Below are 20086 nucleotides of genomic sequence, written 5' to 3'. Positions count from 1 at the left end.
AGTTTTTCTTCTAATTTTCTTCTAAATTTCCCCACTTTTATTCTGTGTTTTACAATTATATGTTGTAAATGCTTGGATATTGACAGATTTCCAGACAATCAACACTATATGGATTTTGGGAAGCTCTAAGTCAGTGGTTCTCAAACAGTGGTCCCTAGACCAACAGTATCAAGATCACTTGGAAACTTGTTAGAAATGCGTGTTCTCACATCCCATCAGAGACCTACTGAATCAGAAACTGTGGGTGGGGGGGGGCCAGGAATCTCTGGTTTAACAAGGCCACTAGGCAATTCTGATGCATTTCAAGAACCATTCATTGCATGAATTAAGTAATACGAAAATGGGAATTTCAGAAAGTTGGCAGTCTAAAGTACAAGTCTTTTCACACCTAAAATTCTTGAAATAATTGGCTTTGCTATATTTATACAAAGCATTCCTATTTCAAGAAGTTAATCTCGCTTTAGTCTATAGAATGAGGGGCAAGTTATCTGTGAAGATTGTAGCTCTTTCTTGGCTTGCTGTAGAAGTTTTCCCATTAGCTGAAAGCATCAGATCAAGTAATAATAACCTAAGGACTCTCTTAATAATTTCACTAATATTTAATGCACTTATCCAAATCTAAACATCTTACCAGTTTTCAGATATTCACTCATTAGCTCTCTATTTTTAATGCCCTGAAAGTAAAGGTTATTCGTGTCTTTTGCAGAGGAAGCAATAAATGAGAACTCAGCATGAATGCTGTTTTGGTCTCAAGTTAGTACTGTTGGCAAGAAGAGAACCTTTGCGATTTCTTTGGCACTGGGAGGCAGAGAAAGCCCATTTGAGCAGATTATGTTCAACAGGAATGTTGTTAGGACTCGCACAAGCAACAACGACTTCCTACAGAAGAGCACATTTCCCATATGGTCTATGGAGCTCAAATGCCATCATTTGTACTCAGGAAAATTCTTAAACCTTCAAAATACTGATTTCTAAATTGTTTTGTAATGTTATACTCAGGAGATTTATGTTTAGTGTTCTTGCAAAGGACAAGTTTTAAAATGAAATAATGGAAAGTAATGTGCATTTATTTTTTTTGAAGATCTTCATGAATACACTAAGATATCTACAAACTCATGACTATCTCCCGGATGTGGATTTATGGAGACTTTTTGCTAACCTGGAGGAGTTAAGCCAGGTGAGCCAAAGTAGGAAGATGCCAGTAGCCATGTTTTAAAATTCACTAGAGGGTCATGAAAAGTCACGCTTGGTCTGTTCCTGTGGCTTGTATTGCATATTGGAATATGGAACATGGTTTATTTCATATTCCATCCCCATATAATCTTATGGTCAGGAGTTTAGGTTGATAAGAAGGAAATCAAAACATCCATCGACATCTTTCCAAGAGATTGCAGATATCAGCCTTCAGTAACATTTTTCACTTTTTAAGAAAGTAAACACATTCCTAACATCTCCATCATCTTCCTAAACGTTTATTCTCAAATGAATGTCCTTTTCTCACATACATTATAAATAAATAATATCTTTCTTCTAAAAAGGAAGAGAGGAGAGATATCAAAAAGAATTATTTGTAAGAAAATATATATTGGAGATTGAAGGAAAATAAATCTTTGAGTTTTGTGAGGAGATAAGTTTAAAAAGGAAGACATCTGTAAGAACGATGCTTGAAGTTCATCAAATATTTATTCCTTACTCATGGCTGTGTGCCCACTTTTGTTTTCTTTCTCTCTACCCCTAGACAAGCTTTAGTTTTGTGAGCAGTCTTTTCCGCATCTTCAAGGACTATGTTGACGCTTCTGAGACTCCACCATCGATGGATTTCATTTCTGTGCTCACGAAGGTAAAATTCTTCTGGGAGATCTCAGCTTCATGCACGAAATTCTCCCACCTTCCGGGGTAGCTGTTTATCCCTGCTTAATTTCTGTTGTCGTTCCTGGGAAAGTTCCACCAGCACCTTCTTACAAAGGAACCATCCCTGTCTCCACCAACCAATGTTTTCAAAAATAACTTGCAGATTCTGCTTTCCCATTGTCACATCTCCTGTGTGGGTTTTAGTAACAGAAAAATCTGCATGCATGGAAAAGCCATTTCCAAGTCTGTTTTTTAAATGACTTCAATTTAAAGCAATATTCATGGCAATAGTTTGTGGAGGCTAATTACATGGTTCAGTTGTTCTTCTAACAACAGTGCCAGTCTCTCAGAAAGGAACAAAAAAAACCTTCAAATCCATCAACACCCTTAATGAGACTTCTGCGTATGAAGGAGGAGAAAAAAGGAAAATCTGTAGCCCTGGTTTGATAAATGCTATTTATTTCTGGCGTAAATATTTGGACCTCCAGCCCCTTTTTTAACTTTGAGCTTTTTAATCCAGTCCCTTATCTATTTTCATTTAGCAAGATGTGAATTCTCACGATCCATTTAAAAAATATAGATTGAGATTTATTGAGCACTTACTAAGTGCTTATGTGTGGGGCTGACAGCCTGTACATAATAATGTGCAAAGTTACACACTCCCTGCTTTTGGTGACTTTTCCGTCTAGTGAGGGAGAAATTAATCCAAAAATGACACTAATGATTATATAATCAAATTAAGGTAACTACTAGGGGAAAAAGGAACATCGATATGATTGATGAAGGAAAGCTTCTTGGGGGGCAGATGATGAGGTAGGCAGTTACAGACAGGAAATTCTTCCTGGGGCAATGATGCCTGAGGGGAGATATGAAGGAGGAGGAATATTTCACAAGGCAAAACAAGCAGGAAATTTGGTAGAAAGTAGGAAGATCCTTTGTGAACTCTGAAGACAGATTTCGATAAGAAAAACAAGAGAAAGAATGTCAGTGTGAGGGATTAGCTAAAACCTCAGGATCTCTCAATTCCTTTTGAGTCATTTAATTTTAGGTTTAGTTTTGAGTAAACAGTCTGGAGAAGTATCAACTCCTCATCAAAACACATAAGTTGTCTTAGTCTGCTCAGGCTGCTGTAACAAAATGCCACAGGCGGGGTGGCTTATAAACAACAGAAATCTATTTCTCGCAGTTCTGGACAGTGGAAGTCCGAGAGCTGGGTGCCAGTGTGGTCAGGGGAGGGCCCCCTTCTGGACTGGACTTCTCATTTTATCCTTCACGTGGTGGAAGGGGCTAGAAAGGCCTCTGGAGCCTCTCTGACAAAGACATTAATCTTATTCATGAGGGCTCCAGCTTCAGGACCTGATCATCTCCAGAAGGGCCCACTCCTAAGACCATCACATGGCGGGTGAGCATTCAACCTACGAATTTGAGGCGGGACACAGAGATTCAGACTTACAGCCTAAGTGCACTTATAGTCTACCGAAGCAAGGGATCTCAATGGACTTTACTAAAAGTCTATAATATACCCACATAGGAATGCTTCATATTATGTTACAGAACAGCAAAGATGGGTTATAAAAGCTTTTCCTAAAGTTAAAAGCTCCTATAGCAGTCAGGTTAGACTCAGTTGTACCACAGTAACAATCCCCAATCTCAGTGGCTTGGTTCATATCTCACTGATGCTCTGCTTCCACTTGGTCATTGTCCTCACTCTGGGACCCATGCTGAGGGAGCAGCCACCACCTGGAGTGGTACCAGTCACCATGGCAAAGACATAAGAGACTGGGGCAGAGCACTCACTGATGCTTCAAGTTTCTGCCTGACGCAACACAGGGCAAGTCTGCTCACATTTCATTGGCCAAGGAAAATCACACGGCCAAGCTTACCCTCAGTGGAGTGGGGACACGTGATCCTCCCCATGAAGGGGAACTAGACGTGTATGATAATACAGCCCACCACGGTGTCTCATAGGAAGCTCACCAGTGGAAGACTGGGACGTTTGTTATTCACACGTAAGCCATCTGAGCAAGTCACTGAGAAGGAAACTGAGGCTTGAAGAGGTTAGCTAACTCGACCAAGTTCACAGAGCTAATGGGTTGTGGAACTGGATTTCTAAGGCTGACCATTTATGGTCTTAACAATTGTGTCCGAGTAACGGCGTTTCTCGAGCATCTCAGTGTGCTGCGAGAAGAACTTCTTAGCTCTAAGTCCTCTTTGCTACCCAGACACCCTCCTGCCTCAAAAATAAACTCACATCATTGTCTTTCAAATTACCCCTTGCTGGAGCCAAAACTTGACATTTCCCCCATGGCATTTTCTCCTCTGAGGTTCTATAACAAAATATTTTTCTAGGTTTTCATTATCTCTGCCTTTACTGCTATCACTTCCTTCAGTGGCTTTTTAGGTTGGGCCTGCTTTCCCTGCTCGCTGTAGTGATCATATCGCCATCAAGTCTGTCTTTCTCCTCTCTTTCCACCACAGGATGACACTATTCAAAATTCCTTAAGGGACCCATTCAAGGAGCACATAGGCTTAGCAACATGGTAGGCACTATGAAATTCAGGAAAGAGTGTCTGCCAATAACGAGCCAGAAGCATTGGTGAAGAGAAAAGAATAATTGTCATTCCAAAGAGAGACACTTAACTGAGATGCTGGCACATTGTGTGGTGTGCTCAGCTTGACCATTAGGTATATGAACACAGACATACAAATTGTCCATTTCTTTTCTGCTAAAATAAATTTGAGATGGCTTATAAATGTGTAGCCATGATAGCAAGTTTAAGACACTAAATAAGAATAATGAGGAACAGGGAAGATAAGTGTTAGGTTGGGTAAGACTACCATACAAAATGCATATTACTAAACATAGCATACTCAGTGAAGGTGCCCCAAAGTTGACTACATTTTTAGAAGCCAGCAGGAGAATTAAATTTATGGATATTTTTGAGGAATATTTGATGAAAAGTTAAATGTTGTTACTTTAATCACTTACTACCAACACAAGTTTAACATCAACCAACATGGGCATTGAAATCAAAGCCAATATTTGTTATTAAGTACCACGCAGGGTGTGTGGGCTTCAACAAAGCATTAACGGAAGTGAAGGGTGAATTAAATCAAGACATCCTAAATAGAATTTTAAGTGTGGGGGTGTAGGGGAGACCATTTATTGAGGAGTTAACTGTTCATTATGGGAGTATCATATTTTCTTAAAAGAACGTTCATTGCGAAGCCTGTTTCCATCCACGCGGTCACAGCTCCTGCTGATAACAGCGGCTCCTCCACTTTTTCGCATCCTAGTTAAGCGTAAATGGGAAGAGAAAGAGAAAGTCTGTCAGCGGTCAGCCGTCTCCTTGCTTCTGTTAATTCTTCTGCTCCTCTCCTCTTGCAGTATTTCCGAGGGAGCGTCTGTCAGAGCCACCAGACCTACTGCCTGAATTACTCAGCCGCTGTCTTTTATCTTGAGAGCCTGAGGCAGAGAGATGACTTCGGAATTTATTTAAAAGTAAAGTACCATTTTCTTTTCTTTTCTATTTTCCTGAGACTCTGGGTGTAACAGGTAATGGGAATTATTATACCCAAATGAAATGGGAAAGAAGAAAAATTATCAACCAAACATTTTAACTAGAAATTTGCTTTCCTCATAAATACCTCGTCCACTGCACACTGAGAAATTTTAAATGGCGCACACCTGGAAACATTATATCATCTAATATCCCTTCTGAAGTTTTGGCTAGGGCTTAAATTTTTTTTTATTTGTTCATTGGTTTGTTTGTGAAAGAAACTGGAACATTGTAAGGGAAAGACTAGCAGAAAAACCGAGCCTTTGTGACTGGAAGTTTGGCTCTTGTAGGATTTGGTGCCCCAAGATCCTTTTGCACAAAAGCTTGGAGCACTAGTTGCATCCTATTCTTTAAGAATGGCGCCCCCTAGAGTACATCGGAGAGCACAATGGAAATCTTACCCCTGCAGCTGTACAACATGGCGCTGTGGTCCCAAAGCATTACAACAATGAGTTTCTGCTAGAGACCTTTAGCCTTTGCTAAGAAGCAAACCGGGAAACAATTTTCTCTATTTGACCCCTCCTTTGACATTGCCTTAGTCTGAACTGTGCCTTTTCAGTATTATGCCGTAGCCCTTTTCCATGACCCAGAAAAAATAGTCCAAGCCCTTCCAGAAAATCGGCTCTTCCCGAAGCTGCAAGAAGCCTCTGCCAGAGCATCCCCTCTGGGGCGTGGGAGGAAAGTCTGCGGCGGTTCCCAAGGCCTGGGCTGTGAATCAGTGCACCCTTGCTGTGGCCCGGATGCGCCAGGAAGCCCGGGTGTGGCGTGGCTGAGAAAGGAGGAACGGTCTTGGGGAAGAGACTTGACCTTATTTTTGTAGCTTCAGTGTTTCAGTGTTTTCTTTGCAATCCGAACTGAAACCTGAAAGCTCCTTACATTTTCAGATGTATAAATAATCCTGTTGCGAAAGTTTTTCCTAGAAACTGATGGATTAGACTCCTAGGCAAGACCCCAAAGTGAGGAGAATCCGGGTCCATTTCTCTCCCTTCCAACCTATGACAGAGATGAATTTAACAAGGCTCAGCCACCATTTTAAAAGAATGCTGGAAAATCCCGTATCCACTGTGACATAGGAGAGTGGTTTACATTTCTACATAAAATATATATAGGATCTAAAGATATTTAGGGAAAAGAAGTAGAGGACGCCATGTCTTAACGATAACACGTGATACTTTTATAATACATACTGCTTTACCAGTCACTTTCTAACATCTCTTTTAATCTTTACCACAAACCTGTGAAGTTGATTACATTGTCCCCAGGTGTCCCTGAGGCTCAGAGAGGTTATGTGACTTTTGCAAGGTCACATGGCCAATAAGTGGCAAAAAAGGACCTGGATGAAGATCTTCAGGCAAAAAAATCAATGCCCTTTACACCAGAACTATTTCTAACTCGTCAGGGCTATTTTCCTTTACCAGGGAAATGTTGACATGATGAAACAAAGGTGAAGGATCAGGGAGAGGTCAATCTGCCTTCCACAGCATCATCAGAGAGAATAAGAGCATCATCACAGATTATTATTATAACATACAATACTTATATAATAAGTAATAATATAGTAATAATAATAAGGTGACTGGTTCTTGAGCCTTGCTACGGCCAGGCATTGTGCTGCATGCTGGTCATCTATGATCTCTTTGTCTTCACAATAACCCTGTAGGATTTTATAGTATCTCCATTTTTCAGGAGCTTCAACAAATTAGGCAACTTGCCAAAAGATACAGTTGCTCAGGGGCGGAGGCAGGGTTTGAATTCAGACCTGTCTGCAGCTGACATTCATTCTCCTTCTATGCTCTGATATAAACAGTGTTCTTGGGGAACTTAAATCTGTGTGATTTTATGGGCTGCCTGGAACTGGGCTATGAATGCGCTGGCACTCATAGCCCTCCACACCATGGGGAGCTGGGCGTTATGAGTGTCTCTACATCATCTTGGTGCACACTGACAGCAGGAGAATTCTCCCCACTCTTTCAGAGACAGTTAAAATGATGCAGAGAAAGAGACTGCAAACTTAGTACCAACGATTTTAGTGTGGTTCAATTAACAATCGCTAGGAACTTGACCTACCATGGACTGAGTGTTCGAGACCTGCCAGGTACTGTTCTACGCACTTTGTGTGGATTATCTCATTAAAACCTCTCACCAACCTGATGAGGTGGCTACTCCTGTTATTTGCATTTCAAAGATGAGGTTTAGAGAGCTTACATAAATTTTCCAAGATTCCAAGAATGCCGGTTGCCCCAGCCCAATGTTGCATCCCACCGAGACAGATTTAAGAGGAGAACATTTTTATTTGGGCCCCTTAATTCTGTTCACTGTTCCCCTAATCGCATTGGATATTTGTTATAAAACCAAAGCAGCCTCCATTGATCTAGACTCATCCATGAAAAGGCCTTTTATGTCCAATCTCTCTTGCCAGAGATGTTCTTTTCTTCCCTAACGGATCTGAAAAATAAAGCCAATATAGAGATGAAAGAAAAACTTATAGCTACTTTTAGAATCGTCAAATACTTTTTTTCTCTCTTTTGAGGCTTCCCAAAACACTAAAAGTTTCCAATATTCCTGCCTGGATCTTTGTCTAAACTATTTACCACTGATGCTTCTTGCCTGACTGAGATCTGGGCCAGATTGAGCGTTTTCACATTTGCCCTGAATACCACTGGGTGCTGGCAGCCAGAGCTGTTCCTACGGCATGGAAATTTGGGGCAGGGGCCCAGGCCTGTGTGTTTTGAGGAAATCCCCAGCTGCTGCTAAGAAATCAGTTACTGGACCTCTCAGCCAACCCAAATGGAATGCTGTTGCCAATGAGTCAACGTGGAAATCAGCCCCTAAGGCCACAGTCTAAGGCCTTTCCACTCCTCTTCTTTCCACTCTACCACTCTCAGCATTTCCACATCTCCAGTCTCTACTTCCTTCTCTGTCCCTTCCAACCCCAGTGAGAATCACAGACATTTTGAGCTGGATGGGAACTCAGAGGTGATCTAGTACCTTACACCATTTTACAGGAGAGGAATCTGAGGTACAGAGAAGCGAAGGTGGTTCCTCAGCAAGCCTTGAAGCCTGGCTCTTAAAGCTTCATCCACCATGCACTCCTGTGTTCACTTTGATGACCTGCCATCTGTATGTGGGGAAATGGAAAAGACAGTATCCAGCAGAATTCACGTGAGGAAGAGCCCTGGATGTTTTTAAAAGAAGTACTTTAACAAAGTTCCTAGTGTGGGAGAGTGAGACTGTCAGGGATGAGGTCAAGCTATGAAAGATAAGCACAAATTGCTAAGCATGAGGCAGGGAGAGAAAGAGGGGAAAGTTGGAGGAGGGGAAAAGCCGGAGAAAGAACTCTCTTTTTCCAAAGAAGAGAATGGAGCCAGCAAAATGGGGGAGGGGCTGTATATTTGACCCCTCCCCACAACCCAAAATCTTCAGTAAAATAAATACATGCACTCATAAAACATTTAGCATGAGTGAGTTTACGGTGGAAACCAACATAGGAAACCAACCAGAGGGCTAAGTTTGGCATTTGGCCCATGTTGTTCAGGGAAGAAACAGTGTGTGTGCAAGCCCAGGGGCCAGAGGAAACCACTGAAATCTCAATGAGATTCCGTGAGTTTGTAAATATCTAACTTGGTGGAATTTGAGCCAGTCATACCTAGATCTCAGACATGCAAGGGCTGATACCTGAGCATAAAAGATGTATGACATTATCTTTGGGGAAGCAAAGGGAGCCTTCCGAAGTGTACCTTGGCCTTCCTGAGGCTGGCCCTGAGGAGTCTGGGTCATGAGGCAAAGGAGTTAACCTGGGCTTGGACTGCACATGGAAGAGGAAAAAGAGGCGATAGCCTACAGGGAGAAGAATATTTAGTGTAAGGCCGGGCCCATTACAGCTGAACACAGGACCAATGTGGGGCTAGTAGGTAGCAGAAGAGAAGAGGAAGAGAACACACTCCCTAATAAGACTACTTGACGTACCTATGTGCATAGTAGCCAGAGACCTGGCTCCAGGCATCATGTGTCACCTGCACAAAAGCGGGGCCTCTCAGGTTCAAGACGGTGTTGCATTCAAGAAACAGTCCAGCAGACGAAACAAACGTAGAAGCTGTTCTCATGTTTACTTGTGTTTCTCAAATACCATTTATGGAAATCTAATGTATCACCCTGGGCAACACTTGCTAAAATTCCTCTCCCTGTCTTCCCCAGTACTTGCATACCCTGCGACTGCTTCTTTCTCCAAACTGTCCCTATTGAAAATCGCCTGTGTCTTTGTCTCTGTCCTCTTTCCTCTCTGCTCTATGTCATGTAGATCACTTTAGCTCTTCAACTTCTATTTTCATTTTCTCCTCCTTACCCTGATTCCTTTCAACAAAGGAGGGTCAAGGAACTGACCCAGCAAGCAAAAACCTTTCCTTTTCCCTTCTATCCCCCGAGTTTGGATTCTCAATTCTCCTAACTGTGCATCACAACAAGGATATTAACAGAGCTGGTGAAACCAGGAATCTCCCCTGAGGACCAGGGAGAAGGGAGAATCCAGTGGGCAAAACCAAGCTCTTATGTGAGAAGGACAGACAAGGCTGGAACACGTATACTAATACATCTTATCACTGCCACTGATGGAACATGCATTCTTGAAGAAGTTTAACAAATTTCGAACTTTTCCTGTACATCCAAATCCTGATAAATTTCCCCATTCAGGAGGGTTGAGTGGTGGTGTTGTAGGTAATGCTGATGACTGCCGCCTTCATCACCTTTACTGACAAGGCAAGACATCTGAAGAAGGATTCTTTCATTTCTTTAATTGGAAAGTAACAATGTAGTCAGTAATATTCAATAATACTTCTTAACCACATCTAAGAAGCCAATTTCAGACCCTGAATTTGGCACTGGTAGATAGATGCTTGCTAAAGACAGTTTAATACAGAATTTTTCAAAATCAAAGTCTAGTTCATGGCTTTTAATTTTCCTAGGAAGCACACAGGTGCATCATGTCATTACTAAGTAAAATCTCTAAAAGTTCCTCGTGTCCAGGCTTCTTAATGCCTGGATAGAAGTGATAGTATGATATGTCTGCTTTTGCCTTCCCCAGTGGTGTGAGCAAAATGAACAGTGCAGACGGCTTCACCTGCCTGAGCTACTAGTGGCTCCACTACACAGGCTGACTCGATACCCCCTGTTGCTGAAGAACATCTGGAAAAGGACTACCGACTCTACTGAGAAAATCATGATCTACTCCATCAAGGAAAAGGTGGAAAAGTCAATCCGTAAGTCCCTGAGATGAGTGACCCAGAGCTCCACTGTAAGTTTAATCAAAGAGTTGGGGGCCCTGCGGCTCCTGGGAACCATGCAGGCTTCCATCCTAGAAGGTAATTCCATTGACTTGAGGTCATGGCTTTCGGAAACACGGATTTGAGTTTGACTGCATTGTAAACCAAACACACACCAAACAATGGGCTCCAGTCACATCCTGGCCAACCCTCCCTGGCCAAGTTTACGCAGGACATGCTCTGTCTCCAAGGCTTTCAGAAGTGAGTTCAGGCAGGAAAAGTTCCACTTCCCAGATGATTGAAGGCATTTTGTTTTTAACACCCGTACTGAACTCACACACAAAGCAAATGGGAGTCAACACCATGGGAAGTCTTTCTGGAGGATCAATTACCATTCATCATTTTATTAGTCACTGAAATCCAGGGCCAATCTTTAGAACTGAAATTTGAGAATAGGAACTAAGCAAGCCTTGTGATGACTTAAATTTATTTGTGGAACTCTGTATAATTAAATTCAAATAAAAAGTCCAGGTATATGCCAATAAACCAAGATTTCCTGGGAAGCATCAAAAGGGAATAACTCAAATTTTTCTCTTTTTACATTTTTTCATTCAAATTCTAAAATGACTCAAGGAATTAGAATTCAGCTTATCAAGTGAATAAGAAAAAATTCAATTAAAGACAAACTTTTAAAAACTTTTAAAGTAATTTTGAAGATTAATACTCATTTTGATAAGTTTGTGAGGAAGATATCATCTCTTCTGGAGAAATCTCCAAAGAAGATGGATCCTTATTGTTGAGAGACGAGATCCCTGTGGCCTTCCTTTAGGTCTGTGAGCTTAAAGATGATGGATTCTCAAGGATTCCACCCAGCCTGTGATTCTCTGGGTCTATGACTTGCCCTCCGTGCTTCCAAAAATCATTTCAAAACCTCCATAGTAAGGTAATTAGAAAATGTTGGAAAATTAATACAAACCTTCAGAAGAGAAAATGAGTTCTTACCAAAAGGAAATAATCGTCCTTATCATGAGCGAATGTATGTTTTGTGATTAGGACAAAAAGACTTGTTTGTCTTTGTCTGTATGATTTTTTTTCTTCCTCTAGTTATAGGCTGTGTGGTGTAGAGCATAAGAGAAAGCTACCAAGAGTTTTATTGGTAGTATTGAAATAAAAACACACAACACATTTCCAACTTACTGAATTAAATTAGTTAAGCTTCATTTTTCTCTCAAGAGGCTGACTGCAAATTAGTGAGTTTTTCTAAGACATTTAAACAGCAAGCAATATGTTAAATAAACCTAAGATAGAGTTTAGCTCCGGGGCTGTCAGTGTCTCTACATTATTTCTGTGGATCTTGGTTAAAATCTATGCTGTAATGTCACATGCATTTAAAAAATACATTGGATCTGTCTTGTCTTCCAGGGGATCTTGAAGGAAAAGTGAAGTGGCTTGACAATTTCCAAAAATGTAGACATCTCCAGGAGATTATAGTGTGGCCTCCACTTTGGGATAGAGATAAAAGGTTTTTCATTCCAGAGGTAAAAAAAAAAAAAGGATCAGTTAGGACTTATGTCCCTTTCCAGAAGTCTGGCATTCAGGTGGAAATACACTAGCTTTACAAAGTCTCCAGCTGCCCATTTGAATACTAAATCTAGTTTTATGAGCAAGAAGTGAAGCCTTTACCCACGTGGCGTTGTATGTGGGAGGCTGATGTCATCATGCAATTCTTGGGGTGGCTCTTCTGAGAGGTTTTTCCATTCTTTCCCATCCCCATGTCCATCTACTGGCATTTCCAAATGTCATGAACTTTCTAGACCCCGTTCACTGCCCCAGTTTCTTGAACATGTTCTCTTCCAATCACTAACAATATCTCTTTGATCTTCTCTTTTGTTTTGCAAGTGCCTGAGACACATTTTTAAAGAACACATGGCAGAAAACATCTTGTCACCAACCAACAGACACCTTCTCTATGAAGGAAAATTAACTCTTGCAGGTAAATAACTGTTTCCTTCAAAACCCTAAGATCTTTGCTACCTGATAACTTGTCCAACTGTTGCTAATTGAAGGGTGGGAGGAATGGTATTTGCCTGTGGCCAAGGCGATGGAAAATGTGAATGAGAGGGCATCCTGCGGAGTCACACAGACTCCAGCTTGATCAACGACTTCGCAACGTAGCTAGCTATGTGCCCTCCGTTTTCTCTCTATAAAATGGGCTAAGTGTATCTATCTCATAAGATTATTGTCAATGGGGCCAGCGTGGTGGCGTAGGGGTTAAGTTTGTGCACTCTGCTTTGGTGGCCTGGGATTTGCAGGTTCGGATCCTGGGTGCAGACCTGCACATCACCTGTCGAGCCATGCTGTGGCAGCATTCCTCACAGAAGAACTAGAAGGACTTACGACTAGGATACACAACTATGTACTGGGGCTTCAGGGAGAAAAAAAAAAAAATTATGAAAAAAGATTGTTGTTAAAATGAGATAACACACAGGAAGAGCTTGGCTCAAAGTCTGGAATATGGTAAACACTCAATGTCAGCTGTTATCATCATCATTTTACTCCTCCAGTGAGCTGGGCAATTATCCTATCAGTGTTATTGAGAACCTATCATGTAACACACATTGTGGTAGGTAGGTACTGCTGGAGGATATAAAACAATTATTTTGTTTAATCCTTTCCCTCTGATGGAGAAGCTCCGCCATAATGAGCAGACCTGCAGGATAAGTTCAGAAAAGAGGATCTGTGAAACTGGAGTGCCCGGGAGGTGGGCTTGCGGGGAGAGAAAGGATGGAGGTCAGTGGAAGGACAGGAGGCAGGGCATCCCAGATAAGGAGCACAGCGGGAGAAAAGGCTCGAAGCAGAAGCCACCTGACAGAATAGGCTCTAACAGCATGGTTAGGAGGGCAAGCCCTGTAGGCTGACTGCCAGGCTCACTTCCTGACTCAGCCTCCTCTGCCTGTGTAACCTTGGGCCAGTCACAGCAATCTCCCCATGCTGCAGTTTCCCCCCTTTGTTGTGAAGATTAAATGAGGTAATGGATGTGCAAGCGCTTGAAAGAATGGTTGGCGCAGAGTCTGTGCTCAATAAATATGATGATGATCAGAAAGAGCTGCCTGACTGATACAAGATTTGCATTCATTCATTTATTCATTTCTGCACAACATCCTGATTGGACACCTGCTGTGTATGAAGCCCTGATGGGCTGTGAGGTGGCCTATTTATGGTAGTGTGAGATCCGGTGGGGAGTGCCGGGCAATGATTCCTTATTCAATACACATCTGTGGAGAATCTGCTGTATTTTAGGTAGAGTATTAGATGTCAGGTTGGGATATAACACCCACCTGGCAACTGCCATCTAGGGAAGATAGACATGCCCAGCGTTTTACATCAAAGGGCTTTTTTATGCATTTTCTCCTTCCAGCGAGTTATGCAGAGAAGTTACATTTAATCCCATGTTACAGGTGAGGAATGTGAGCCTCAAGGAGGTTCTGTATCATGCTCAAGGTCACCTGGCAGGTAAACAAGCAGGGTCCAGACTCAAGCCAGGCTGCCTCAGCCTAGTAGGCTTCCAGAATCACAGCAAGTGCCTTGGAAGCCAAACAGAGGGACCCAACCAGAAAATTGCTGGCAACAAGAAGTCTTTGAGTTCTTGGGCAGGGACTTGATAGGCTTAAAAGGGTGCTGAAAGGTTATCAGAAGCAATGCACAAAATGGTGTAGAGAGGGAGACCAAAGCCGGAAGACCAGCCTGGAAGCTTCGCGGAGAAGCAGAGTGAGGTGAGAAGAGCTTGGGCCTGAGTTTCTCAACCATTCTTAACCTGTAGACCAACCACCTCCCAATTCTATTTGAAGATAACAATTTTAAATTTTCTTTGATGTTGTTTACAATTTCAAAAATCATTACCTATTGTGACAAAACCAAATGAAAGTAACAAAGCAAAACACAGCTCTGTGTTCAAACATACACCTTTCCCCCCAAATTGGCCTCCACCTGGATTTATTAGAGATTTTGATTTATCTCTTCCCTCTATCTACCAACTTCCCAACACTGTGAGATGCACTGGCCTATTCTAAAATCTCAGAAATGGACATGAATAGAAAAGGATAAAGGTGAGAGATATTTCAAAGGCAAAAACAGGAGGACTTTATGATTGATAAAATGGATGAAGAGGAAATGAGTCGACGATGCCTTCCAGTGTTCATCTATATGCCTGAAATCTTGGTTGATAACACTGAGGGTGGAGGAGGAAGGGGCTCAGGGAGCCAATTTTAGGGTTCAGGTGTGGGCATGTGGAAGCCACATGGAAGCTGGATAAATATGACCATAACCACTCTCAGTGAAAAGCCACATCAGTTGTACATTCACATTTCACGTGGATTGGGGTGCTGGTCACGGAAGCATAGGAGAGAGACTGGCCTAAGAAGGACTCTGCAGATTGACACAACTCTTCAGAAAAAGTTTCTTGTAGAGTCAAATGTGGTAGAATGGGAATGACCTATGTAAATGTCACTAACACCAGGCACTAGTTTGATGGCATATGCCGTTAGTCAAATTCCATCAGAGAGGAGGCACCATACAGTAGCAGCAAATCAAGTTTCAAGTCACTGGGACTTTGACTCAGAGTTGGCAGAGATGTGGTGGGGGTTGGGAATAGCGTTAGAAGAAACAGGACACCATTTTGAATGGAAAAAGCAGTGCACCAAGAATCAAGGGATGTAGCACCAATTGTGGGCTTTGGGAAAGTTATGTAAATTTCCTTAGTCTCTTCTGTAAATATTGTTGATGGTGATAATGATGATGATGATGATAACAATGACAATGATGATACCTAAAATATTGTCCCAAAATTTCTTCCCGCTTTAAAAACAGTACTATTGTAACCAAATAAGTGTATTTTCTTATTCCCAGAAGGTACAAGTTTTCATAACTTTTGGAGCATAACCAACTTCCCATTGGAATTCATGCCAGCACACCCTTCACAAATGTATTGCTCCCCACACACTGGTGTTTCTAAATAGAAAAACGAGTAAGGTGCAGACAGATATGCTGGTCCAACAGCTAACACCTAAAGAACACATTGTTCAAGCTGCTGCAGAACTGAAATAAGTCAGTGATGCTGCTCCGTTCTCTAACAGTGCAATGAAAACCCCACAGTCCAGACTCCATGAGAAAAACAACCAACCAGTCGAGACTGAACTGCAAACATTTCTAAGTCTCAGTTCTGATTGTGTAGCACTTAGCTACGCAGAATTTCAGACTCACGGTGTTCGTTAGTTAAGTCTAATGAAATCATTTGGTTAGTTTTTTCACTGGGCTGCAATAGCTTCAAAATCCTGGGATAATGAATATGAACACTCTGACTTTATGCTTATAATCTCCTCGTTAGTCATCCTCTTTTGTATTACTGCATCTGCTTTTAAACACTGTCAATTCCTGAATTTATCTTATTTTAACTCTTGTTTATGTGCTTAATATGTGTCTGCTCTCACTAGAATCAAAGCTCCCTGAGGGGAGAGCTTCTGTCTTAATCACCGATGTACAGCAGGCGCTCAGTGTTTGGTGACTGCTTGGAGGAACACAAGGGCCTCCATAAACGGTAGCTAAAATAATCACCATCTCCTAGAATAAAGTCTAGGCACAGAAAGTGCTCACTACCTGTTTGTTAAGGCTTGAAATTAGAGGGAGAAAACAAAACTATTTCATTTTGACAATGATCATCAACCTAATTCACGTGTGAGTGGCAGAGGGTGAAGAAAACAATGTTTAACAGTTCTGGAAGGTCTAGGGCCGCCCCAGTGTCCCATTCCTAGTCCTCTGTATTAGTTAGGTTACTGATTCAGCCATTGGAGACAGAGACAGATAACAATTGCTTAGAAAGACAGAAGTTTCTTTCTCTCTGGTGTAAAACCCTGAACTATATGACAGCTCTACTCCACAAAATGATTAGGGATCCAGGTTCCTTCTGTTCTTGTGCTCTGCCATCCCTGGGGTACTGCTTTCTTTTGTGTGGCCCAAGATGAGTCACCAGTGTGTCTATATTCCAGCCAGTGGGAAGGGCCGGGGGACAGGAGAGCATTGTCCTGTTGTCTAAGGATAGGACTCAGAACTTGCACACTTCTGCTCATGTTCCATTGGTCAGAATGTGGTCACCTGGTCATATTTAGCTACAAGGGAAGCTGGGAGATGTAGTATTTATTCACAGTGGATATGTACCCACTACCACCTGGAAATTCCATTACCACAAAAGAAAGGGTAAATGGTTTTTGAGAGACAACCTACAGTCTTTGCTGCAGCCTGATTTGCAAAAAGGAAAGTTTCTAGTAGTGATGGAATACAATTCTTAAAAAATATTCAAGGATGATTCAAGATTGAATAAAATATCTAATTTCTCTTCTATGTAAATATAGAATCTTTCCTCTAAACTTAAAGGGGAGAGAATAGAAATGAATCCTAAATATTTTATCTATTATATTAACCTTAGTTATCTCATTTCCAGAGATTAAAGTATATGAGAAAGAACTTCTAGAATAATATAAATAAAAATACACAGAATAATAAAAAATATTTACTGAGTGGCTTAAACAGCAGACATTTCTCCCAGTTCTGGAGGCTGGAGGTCCCAGATCAAGTTGCTGGCCTATTCGGTTTCCGGTGAGAGCTCTCTTTTGGCTGGCAGATGGCCTCCTTCTCAGTGTCCACACGTGACAGAGAGAGAAAGAGCTCTCTGGTGTAACCCCTTAGGGTGACACTAATCCTATGGGATCAGGCCTCCACCCTTATGCCTTCATTTAATCTTACTTACTTCCTTATTCCGAATCCAGCCACACTGTGGGTGCCGGGCAGGTTAGGGCTTCAATGTATGAATGGGCCAGGCGGGTCGGGGAGCACAATTCAGTCCACAACGACGACAGAATGTGTTTTTCCTGGTAAGATACACCTCTGCCAACGACCACCCAGATGAGACAAGAGGCACAAATGCTGTTGATAGACATGTCCCAGGTTAGGTTGAAACCATAACAGATATCATCCGGGTTATCTTAGAGACACATGAAATGCATCACAAATACAATGTCTCTAAAGTTGGAAGCGTGGGCACCCATCAGATTTCTGCTTTAGGGAGAAATCAGTTCAACAGGAATGCGGTTTTCTGAGCCACGTGACTGGGCGTCCTGAGCTGCAAGCCGGCTGTGCTCTGATTACCTGCTCTGTTTTGTTTTCTACGGGCTTCTTAGATTAAACAAACGAACAAAAACTTTGTTTACAATTTTCCGCCCCAATTTCACCTTCTTTCTCTCCTCAGAAAGCACAAGATTCCTAGATGTTTATCTGTTTCTCTTCGATGATTTCCTCTTAGTTACAAAAACTAAGCGCAACAAAAAGGTAAAGTGTGGCTATTTCTAAAGAAATCTGCCTAATAAGCTGAGAAATAGTTCTAAATAACTTGTGTTTTTAAAAATATAAATGATTCTTATATGTCAAATTGGTTCTACCCTCTAAAAATGGGAGGCATTACAAAATATTGGCTTTTTTTAGTTGTATAGCTTTGAACTAAAAAATAGTAACAAAAGCATGTTACATTTCTTAAGGATGTCAAAGGAAGTGTGCATTTTTAGAATGACTTAGTCTGGATACTTTTGAGGTAAGTCCCAGAAGCCAGAGGACTTTATGCCCGACCTGCCTAAGAAAATGAGACCAAAATACTTTTGTCCATATCAGCCCTTTCCTCGTCCAAATTGTCCACCGCCACAACAGCTGTCGGGGGCAGGGGGCCTCTCTAAACTGTCTGCTGCCATGTGCCGAGGTGATAACCACCACTCATTCTAACGTATTGCTGGCATGGCAGACAAAATAAGTCACCTGGGAGCTAGAGCCACAAAATCTCTTCCAAGAACAGGGATTTTCCCCCATATTGTTTATGGTTATTGTTATTGTTATAATGTTATTAATTATTGTTGTTGTGTCTAGCCATTAAGCCATGGGTCTCAAGTTTCACTAAAGGCTTTCTATCTAATCTCCCATTTCACGGTCTGTTCCCTGAATCAGCTATGCCAGCAGTTATCAGGAAGGGGGCCTATTCTAAGGCTCTCAGAAACGTGTCCTTGGCAGTGAGAGGAGGAACTGCATATATGTCTTAAGCCATCAGAGATATCTAATGTTGCTTCATTCCGCTCACTTCTTTACCAAATGACTAGACTTAGGCAGATGTAAGATCATGAGAGTAGATCTATCTTTCAATAACCTAAGCTTCTAGATGACATGTTGGCTAAATAATTTAAGGATCTTTAAGCAATGAAATAGACATCCATTAATCAATCTATGAACAGTTGATGGGTGACTGGGGAGGGAATGGGTGTTGGAGAATATTAAGAGTGCAGTTTTGAAACTAGGATGGTCTCCTATTTTAAGCTACCCAAACTAGCATGTCTGAATGAGTCAAGCTTTGAAACATCTCTATCCCCTTTAAAAACCGTGCCGCTAAGCACAGCCTACCTTCACTTTAAATGGCACAAATCTGAGCACATGAATTAATGGCAGCCCACAGTGACTGTATTATAAGGTAATATTCTGGTTTCATGCTTCACAACTTGATTCCAAAACAAGGAATCTATCTGTTTTAAATTCCTCTTTCCTATTTAATGCACAATATATCTCATGCAAATCAGTCTTTTACACCCTTTTAAAAAAATTTATCATATATTCAAAACAATTTCAATTATTTACAAATTATAGAGCACGGAAACTATTTAGAGTTTAGTATTGGATATGATGGACAGAGACAGTCAAAATGAGGCTCCCCTTTCTCATTCATCTCACTCAGTACTATAGAGATCCCTCATTAAAGAGGTACTGGAAATGAAGAGCTTCTCATTGACGTGACGGTGATTAAAATGTCTCCCAAGTATAGATGGCACCCATTGTTGATTCAGGTAATTAAACTTGGGGATCAGAAACACTATGCTTTGAATCACTATGTACTTTAGGGAAATGCTTTTCAAGATCCAGAAAGAGTAGTAAGCTGGATTTCAAGCAACTGTTTCCAAAAATCAATTTGCTTAAGGATGCACTTCAGGTATGTGCACCAATACTTGTTTCCTGTTTATTACATTATTTTTCTCTTTAATTTCAGAAACTCGGAGGCTCAGACGCTGGTCTAATGTGTCCTTCACTTACTCCTGAGCTGCAAACAGTAATAAAAGAGGGTGGTTCGTGCACGGTGCTCGACCAGCCCATTCCACTAGATAGACTGGTAGTCAAAAGTATCGATCCACTCCACGTGTCAGGTATGTGTCTATTTTCTTCATTCAGCATATCTGTCTGCTATCACAGAGTTTTATATTGGCCTTTTTGGTAAGAGGAAATGACTCCAATTTGTCTTCATAAAAGACAATTTGAGTTCCTATGTGGCTACGCATCACTCACTCT

The 20086-nt window shown here is 41.5% G+C and overlaps 2 protein-coding genes across 9 annotated transcripts in view; one reads left to right on the top strand and one right to left on the bottom strand.

Annotated features, from left to right (window-relative positions):
* The window catches only part of PLEKHG7 (pleckstrin homology and RhoGEF domain containing G7), a 56910-nt gene that overhangs the window by 29941 nt on the left and 6883 nt on the right, over positions 1-20086 (top strand). For 7 of the 8 annotated variants that reach the window (XM_046646288.1, XM_046646285.1, XM_046646289.1 and 4 more), the window contains 8 exons: positions 1082-1177; positions 1739-1840; positions 5240-5353; positions 10489-10663; positions 12089-12204; positions 12566-12659; positions 17964-18043; positions 19791-19944. In XM_046646288.1, the coding sequence (XP_046502244.1) occupies positions 1082-1177; positions 1739-1840; positions 5240-5353; positions 10489-10663; positions 12089-12204; positions 12566-12659; positions 17964-18043; positions 19791-19944 (931 nt within the window). The remainder of the gene's footprint in view (positions 1-1081; positions 1178-1738; positions 1841-5239; positions 5354-10488; positions 10664-12088; positions 12205-12565; positions 12660-17963; positions 18044-19790; positions 19945-20086) is intronic. The other variant, XM_046646292.1, reaches the window with a different exon arrangement.
* EEA1 (early endosome antigen 1) overlaps positions 4867-20086 on the bottom strand; it is a 157162-nt gene continuing 141942 nt past the window's right edge. Inside the window, exon 30 of the mRNA XM_046646282.1 lies at positions 4867-5144. Coding sequence (XP_046502238.1) covers positions 5100-5144 — 45 coding nt within the window. The 3' untranslated portion in view covers positions 4867-5099. The remainder of the gene's footprint in view (positions 5145-20086) is intronic.

The sequence above is a fragment of the Equus quagga genome, chromosome 19 (genome assembly GCF_021613505.1).
Source record: "Equus quagga isolate Etosha38 chromosome 19, UCLA_HA_Equagga_1.0, whole genome shotgun sequence".
Taxonomy (NCBI): Eukaryota; Metazoa; Chordata; class Mammalia; order Perissodactyla; family Equidae; genus Equus; species Equus quagga.
This window is presented reverse-complemented; position numbering and strand designations above follow the sequence as displayed.